Genomic DNA, 7,636 nt, shown 5'->3' on the forward strand with positions numbered 1-7,636 from the left:
ATTCTCCTAGGCTTTTTAAAAAAAAAATCCAACATAACCGAACCTTCATGGACATGAATAGAGTTTAACTAAACATATAATCATGGCATATCATAATAGTTTCATAACTTATCTTAAGGAGATCTTGACATACTTAGTTTTAACTTAAAGCTCTCCTAGGCCCTTAGTTTTTACCATGGCCGAATACTCATGGATCTAGGTTTTACCAAACATTTTTAACATAGATAAATCCTTACCATAAAATACATGCTACAAGAGAAATATTCAAACATATTAAATCTAGATCCTTTCATTCTCTATATCCTTCCTTTGATCTTATCTTGGTTAGAATTCCTTCATGATGTTTTCTTAGCTTTCTCTTTCTTTTTTTTTTTTATATGCAACCGAATCTTCATAGCAAAATAAGAGCTATTGTACCACAGGTGAGGGGAACTTACATCCTTTCGCTTGTGGTTTTCCTTAGAGAAAAGGTGTTCTAGTGATAAGGAAGGTGGAAGCTTCTTCTTCTTGTATCTTCTCTTGTTTCCTTTGCTTGTAAGGGCTAGAACTTGAAGTTTCCTTCTCGGTAATTAGCTTTCTTGGAGAAGAACTTTAACTTAGAAATTGGTATGAGGAGAGGAAAGGAGTTTCTTGGTTCGGTGAGAATGGAGAAGGAAGAAGGAGGAAGAAGAAAATGAATTAAATCCCTTTGTTTTCTTCTCTAATCCTATTTATCCCTTGCCAATGAGACATGTCCCCATTCTTTCTCCCAACTCCTCTTTTCCCTCACTCCATTAATTCCCACGAAAATAGAGAGGGGAAGGGAAGTAGTCAATCCTTCTTTTGCTTGCTCCCTTTTTTTAACCAAGAGGGAAAAGGAGGTAAGCAACTTGGTTTTCTCTTGCTCTTTTGCTTAGTTTTCTTTTCTCCTTTAACTAAATTTTTCATTCCTTTCATTCCAATTATTTCTTCTTATCCTAATGGTTATCATTCATAAATCTATCTCCATCATTTGTGGGAGGTTCAAGGTTCAATCCTTGACCTCACCTCTTCTTATTCTATATTTCTTCTTTTTGTTTTTATTTTCCTTTTTCTCTTATTCTTTTCATTTCTATGCTATAAGGAAAAAAAATAATATTCATACACCCATCTTATAATTTCGTGGGTGTTACAGCTGGCACGAAGCCCAGCTAGGTCGATGGGCCGACCGGATAGCTGGCACGAAGCCCAGCTAGGTCAACGGGCCGACCGGATAGCTGGTATGAAGCCCAGCTAGGTCGACGGGTTGACTGGATAGCTGGCACGAAGTCCAGACAGGTCGACGGGTTGATTGAATATCTAGCAGGTAAGTTAAGGTAAGTCACTCGAGGGGAGTGACTTGGTGAGGATACATTCCTAGTCAAGGAACTTAGGCGTCGATCCAACTTAGAATCATTTTGGGAATCTAAGTTAAGATCGTGACTAGATTTTGATCTCGATGAGACAGAATTTAATTACTACTCTGTTTGAATATAATTGTGCTAACACTTTATTTTACATGGTAGTATAACTTTATTTTACCTCGGACTAATATTTTCTTGCAGGAAAATAAGTTTCTGGAAAATGGTGGTCTAGGCGACTGGAAGGGATTTGGGCACTCAGAGTTAGTCTGGACGCCCAGAAGGGATCTGGGCGCCCGGAGTTGGTCCAGGCACCCGGAACTGGTTTGGGCACCCAGAAGGTAAATTCTATCTTGACAGCTAGGAGCGTGCTGATTGGTCTGACGACGTCACGGTCCAGGCTCTCGGAAGGGATCCGGACGCCCAGAGCACTTATATAAAAGAAGGTCTCCACCAGAGCTTCAAAACAACAACTTCTTCTATGACTGCTCTATTACGCTCAACTCCTGCGACGCTACGAGCCTTCTCCGACAACTTGTGACTCATTTCCTTTTTCTTGTTGTCTGTATTAGTTTAATAATTCCTGTACTTATTTTGTAATCATTTTTTCGAATTATTAGTGATTGCCCAATGAAAGCACTCGACGAGTGCGGGTCTTGGAGTAGGAGTCGACGAAGGCTCTAAACCAAGTAAAATTGGTTGTGTTAGCGTTGCCCTTACTTTCCTTATTTCTACTGTGTACTCGAATTGATTTTCGAATTCTTAAAGATCACTATTTTACCCCCCCCCCCCCTGCAAACTCTACGATCCAATAGTTGGAACTCCTCATGCCTAGCATCCGATCAACCTTGACCTGTTGGAACTTCTTCACTAAGTGTTCGGTCAATCCTTTGATCTATTTGGACTTCTCTCCTCGTGTCAAGTGATCGGTCAACATTGACCCACTTGGACTTACCGTCTCGTGCCAAGTGTTCGGTCCTCTATGACCCACTTGGACTTCCTAACACTAGGTGTCCGATCAACCTTAACCCACCTGGATTTCCACATGTCTGGCTTCACTCACTAGGTCTTTTCATCTGCATGGTTTCACTTAGATTCACTCACCAGGACTTTCTTTCACCTAGCTTCACTCACTAGGATTTTCCCACCCCCCCTGCGAACTCTACGATCCAATAGTTGGAACTCCTCATGCCTAGCATCCAATCAACCTTGACCTGTTGGGACTTCTTCACTAAGTGTTCGGTCAATCCTTTGATCCATTTGGACTTCTCTCCTCGTGCCAAGTGATCGGTCAACATTGACCCACTTGGACTTACCGTCTCGTGCCAAGTGTTCGGTCCTCTATGACCCACTTGGACTTCCCAACACTAGGTGTCCGATCAACCTTAACCCACCTGGATTTCCACATGTATGGCTTCACTTACTAGGTCTTTTCATCTGCATGGTTTCACTTATATTCACTCACCAGGACTTTCTTTCATCTAGCTTCACTCACTAGGATTTTTCCATTGCCCAGCTTCATTCACTGGGACTTCCAACTGTCTGGCTTCACTCACCAGGACTTTCACGTAGCTTCACTCACTAGGATTTTCACATGGCTTCACTCACCAGGATTTTTACTTGCCCGGCTTCACTCACTGGGACTTTCCCATTCAAGTATCCTGCCAACTTTGACTTACTTGACTCTTCTTCATATCAAATTGGTCAAACCTTGACCAAAGAAAAATTGCACCAAGAATATCCTCAATCGGACGATTGCTCCTACAATCTCCATATATTATCAAATATGAAAACCAAATCAAGACTCAAGCTTAAACCAAATCAAGCTTAGTCAACCTGGTCAACATTAACCCAAGGGATATTGCACCAACAGATTTCCCCCGAGCTTTCTATCGCGACCCCTGCCCGGATTATTACAACAAGAAAAAGCAAAACCAGGTCTCCACGGCCAAAAGTTTCCTACCCAGAGATTCAAAAAAAGGGAAAGTCATAGTCATCTGGGAGGAGCCGAAGGAGTTGCTCGAGGAATTACAAGTAGCTTTCTCTTTGAGGGTGCTCGAGGAGAAACTGTCGAAGGGGTATAAGTCCCTAGCCATTAGAGAGTATGACGGTAGCAAGGACCCAGAAGATCACCTTCGCAAATTTCGGAATGCTACGCTGTTGCACTAGTACAGTGACGTGATTAAGTATCGAGTGTTTCTAAATACTCTATCTGACTCGGCATAAAAGTGGTTCAACAGATTGCCTGTTGAATCCATCACTTGCTTTCAGGATTTTAAGAACGCTTGCATGTGCCATTTCGTTAGTAGCAGGAAATATCAGAAGACTAACTATTATCTATTCACTCTTAGGCAGGGGCTTACGGAGCTCCTGAGGGTCAACATAAAACGCTTAAATCAAGTAGCCCAGGATGTCCTGTCCGCTACATCAGAAATTTTGATGAGTGCCTTCTCTCACGTCTGGTGGAAGGGGAGTTCTTCTGAGTCCTTGCCAAACTTCATTAATTAAATTTAAGATCAAATAATATACATAAAAATATATACTAAAAATAATAAATTTTATTTATCAAATAAATAATAATAAAAGAATCTTAAAAATGATTGTCTTTATAACACCTCTTAAATATAATATTTATCTCATTCATAAGTTGTAATTTAGAGATTTATATAAATACATTGAAATTTAAAATTACAGAACCAATCATTTCTTGATAATACAAAATTTTCTTCTGCAACTCCTCATCTTTGAAACGACCCGAGAACCCACCGAGAACCCACCGCTTTTCATCAACATCCACATATTCGGTATCATCACTCTCTCTAGAGATGGGGTATCCAGCTTCAGTATTTCTTGCAAATTAATAAAAATATAATAATGCTAGAAGCAAACCAAAGGAAGGGGCCTACCTCCTGATTATTAAAACTCCCTTCATAAATTAAAAAAATTAAAATAAAAATAAAAATATAAGAAAAAAGGGCAGACCGTTTAGATTTAGACCAAGATTCCGTAGTTTTTTTTTCTTCGAGAACTCGTGGGTCATCTTTAGAAAATTCCAGTGGTGGAGAAACAGACGAATCTCTAGGTTCCCTAGGTGAAAGCTCTTCAATTGTTTCAAATTCGTCACTTGATTCACCAGTTTGAAGCTTTCGAATTGCTTGCCTTAGCTCCTTCAGATTCTGAAGTTGTCTTAAACCAACAAATTGTTTATCAGATAACCAAGCAGGAAGCTCTTGAACTGAGTCCTTCGTTATTGTTTCTGTAGGTAATTCCAGGTATCGAAGGTGTCTCAAACCACCGATTGCACCAGGCAATTTCCCAGATGGAAGCACAGAGATCATCAATAGCCTCAAGCCTTTCCAATTTCGCAACACCTCTTCTAACAATTCCATAAAATTTGTCTTGTGTTCTTCAGAGGATAGAGTTCCACCAATGACAAGACTCCGTAAGTGCGTCTGCTTTTGCAATACCTTACAAACTTTGACAAAATTATCTGCCGTAACATACACATGTTGAGCTTTATGTGGGATTTCTATGACGTCTTTCTCCTTGATTTCAGTCTCAAGTCTAAAAAATTCACCATCACATATGCAGTCTGCAAGCTCATGCAAGGTAGCCTGGAGTACGAGCTTGTCATTCTCTTTGGCTGAACTCACAAAAAATGATCTTTCTGAAAAAACACCAAAACTGTCACATGAACCAAATCCAGTAGCGTTCCATATGCGAAGCAACTGACCTTTTTCAAACGGATAATTCTTGGGAAACAAAGCATAAGCAAGATAACATTGCTTTGAAAGCCATGGTAGTTGCTCATAACTGCGTCTCAACACTGATAAAATGTTACTTTCTGTTGGATCAATTACGCCCAAATTGCTACGAGAGATTATCCTCCAGTGATCTTTATCTGCTTGTGATTTCAGTAGACGTCCTATCCTCACAGCAGCTAAGGGATTTCCTCCAAACCTTTTAGCTATTTCTTCGACTATATCTTCCAACTCTGGATTTTTGTTGCGATTTCTGTCACCGAGTGCGCATTCCTTGAACAATTTCAAATACTCTTCCTCTTCCAATCCATCCAATTCAACATCGAATAGCAAATCATCTGAGTTGCCTACATGTCTAAATTGGGAAGTCACTATTATTCTGCTACCCACTTTTGCCCCATACTTTAATAAGTCATCGCAGAACCCCTCCGTCAGGTTGTCCAGGACGATCAACACCTTCCTGCCTTTTATTTCTGTTTTCATGGTTTCCAAAATGCTATCACCCAGTGACGATCCACTGGTTCTGTGAATTTTGCTCTGTTTATAAACGGAGGCAGATACTGACCTTTGAAGTGTAAGCCACCACTCGCCAAGATGATGGTTGCCCATGTAAATCCATGCTCTGACATCGAATTCAGCTGCTACTTGTGCACTGTTATAAACAGCCCGGGCAAGATCCGTCTTCCCTATTCCCACCGGGCCGGTGATGCTGATCATTACAGGCGACTTCTTTGATTCTCCTTCTGCTTTGTGAAATATCGCCTCTAGTATTTTAGCCTTCTCCATAGCTCGTCCTTTCAACTCCCTAACCTTGTAAGGCAACGTTCTGAGTCCCGAACCGGTGATTATCTGTTGATCCAAGCTACTGAAGACTGGTTTTGATTTTTGCAGCTCGTTCTTGAAATGCTTATTTTCACTAAAGAGGCCAGCGGCTGTCTTGATGACCTCCGGCAACTTTCCTATTGCTTTCATAAAACGCATCTCCTCAAACGCTGAAGCACCATCGCCTTGCCATTTGCCGCTACGAAATTCAATAAAATCCAGGTCGTCGAGCACGTCCTCCGTCGCGTAGAAGAATTCCTTAAAGCGCCATAACCAGTCATCCAGGCAGTCGTTGCTGATCTGCTTGTGTTGGTCGTAGATGTGCAGATCCTGGATAAATTCAAGAATATCTCTAATTAGTTTCCCCAGTCCAGCTTTTGCTTTATAAACCTCCGGCTCCTGGTGCTCCCACGATCTCTGGATGGCTTTAAGTGATCTATTGTGAAGGGATTGCGCAAGGTATCTTGCGATTTCGGTTTGTGGAGTCTCAGTGGACATGGCTGCTTTGCTCTTCTGAGCTCCAAGTATAAGTCAGAAAGGATGATAGGTTTTGCCGACTACAAATTCTCAAATATAAAAGAATTTCTAGTAACATAAAAGGAAGAGGGCAAGCAAGATTTCTAGTATGGCTATCCACGGCCACACCCCAACCTTCACTAAACACATCCCAATGTCTCTCTCTCAAAAATATCAGTAGGTGAAAAGTCTAAAATACCCTTTTTATAAAATTTATATTTCCCTCATCTTTTTCTCCTTTCTCCTTTCTCCTTTCTCCTTTCTCCACCCATCTCTTTTCTCTCTCTCTTTTTCTCTCTATCTAAACCCTAACAACCTAATATCTCCTAAAACTTCAACAAATCAAACACAATGGACCATGAAGATCCAATTCCTACAAACAATGTAAATTTTTTTTCGCTTTTTTTTTTTTGCACAATGTAATTGTATATTTGTATCCTCACGATTTGAACTATAGCAGTCTGAAAGTGATTCAAACTTGCAGTGTTCGGTCATACCAGACCAAACACTTTGAGTAATGTTCGGCTATTAGAAACCAAACATAACAAAATATATTTGGTTTATTGTTTCCGAACATAGCTGAATATGTTCGGTATCTTAGTTATGAATGTGTGCAGTCAATTCGTCCATTTGTAGCTGAACTACTAAAGCAATGTTTAGCTATGTCTGGCCGAACACTGGGTGAACAATACTAATCCGTATTTTGACATTTTGTAAAGTCTATATCTGCAATGTTATGATATTTTCTTATTTTTATTAGGAATCAAATACATATTCTACGGAGAGTAGTGGTATTGGTCATATGAATAATGAGATAGTGATGGATTATACAATGGTGTTCACTACGAATGAATATTTTGAATCTCATGATGCACTAGTTGCTTGGGCACATAAGTGACAAAGGCGAATAGGATGATTGTGGTAGTGAAAAGGTCAGACAGTGGAGATAGTGGGAGGCGGACTTGGTTGTTTTTGGCATGTGAACGAAGTGGCCAATATCGTTAGCCCAAAGAGAAATTGTCTGAAGAAAGATGTGAGAATGTGAAAGATGAAAATAATGTGATCCGAAAAACGAGCAAGGAGAGGCTTTCTAGAATAAAGAAGTGTGGTTGTCCGGTTTTAATTATAGGTATGCAAAAATCCATTGACCGACCATGGGTTTTGAATGTTATTTGCGAC

General features: G+C 40.3%; 1 protein-coding gene across 1 annotated transcript; it reads right to left on the bottom strand.

Annotated features, from left to right (window-relative positions):
* Positions 1-3,976: 3,976 nt before the first annotated feature.
* Positions 3,977-6,574, bottom strand: LOC122052617 (disease resistance protein RGA2-like). The gene is made up of 2 exons (XM_042614229.1): positions 4,341-6,574; positions 3,977-4,177 (listed from the first exon to the last, which is right to left on the bottom strand). The coding sequence occupies exons 1-2, from the start codon at positions 6,437-6,439 to the stop codon at positions 4,021-4,023; spliced, it is 2,256 nt and encodes a 751-aa protein (XP_042470163.1). The 5' UTR covers positions 6,440-6,574; the 3' UTR covers positions 3,977-4,020.
* Positions 6,575-7,636: the final 1,062 nt, after the last annotated feature.

The sequence above is a fragment of the Zingiber officinale genome, chromosome 3A (assembly GCF_018446385.1).
Source record: "Zingiber officinale cultivar Zhangliang chromosome 3A, Zo_v1.1, whole genome shotgun sequence".
In the NCBI taxonomy this organism is placed as follows: Eukaryota; Viridiplantae; Streptophyta; class Magnoliopsida; order Zingiberales; family Zingiberaceae; genus Zingiber; species Zingiber officinale.

Coding starts and splice junctions, on each gene's coding strand:
- LOC122052617 (XM_042614229.1), bottom strand. CDS start 6,439: ATGTCCACTGAGACTCCACAAACCGAAATCGCAAGATACCTTGCGCAA. Junction 4,178..4,340: donor TCTTGGTCTAAATCTAAACG/GTCTGCCCTTTT, acceptor CCCCATCTCTAG/AGAGAGTGATGATACCGAAT.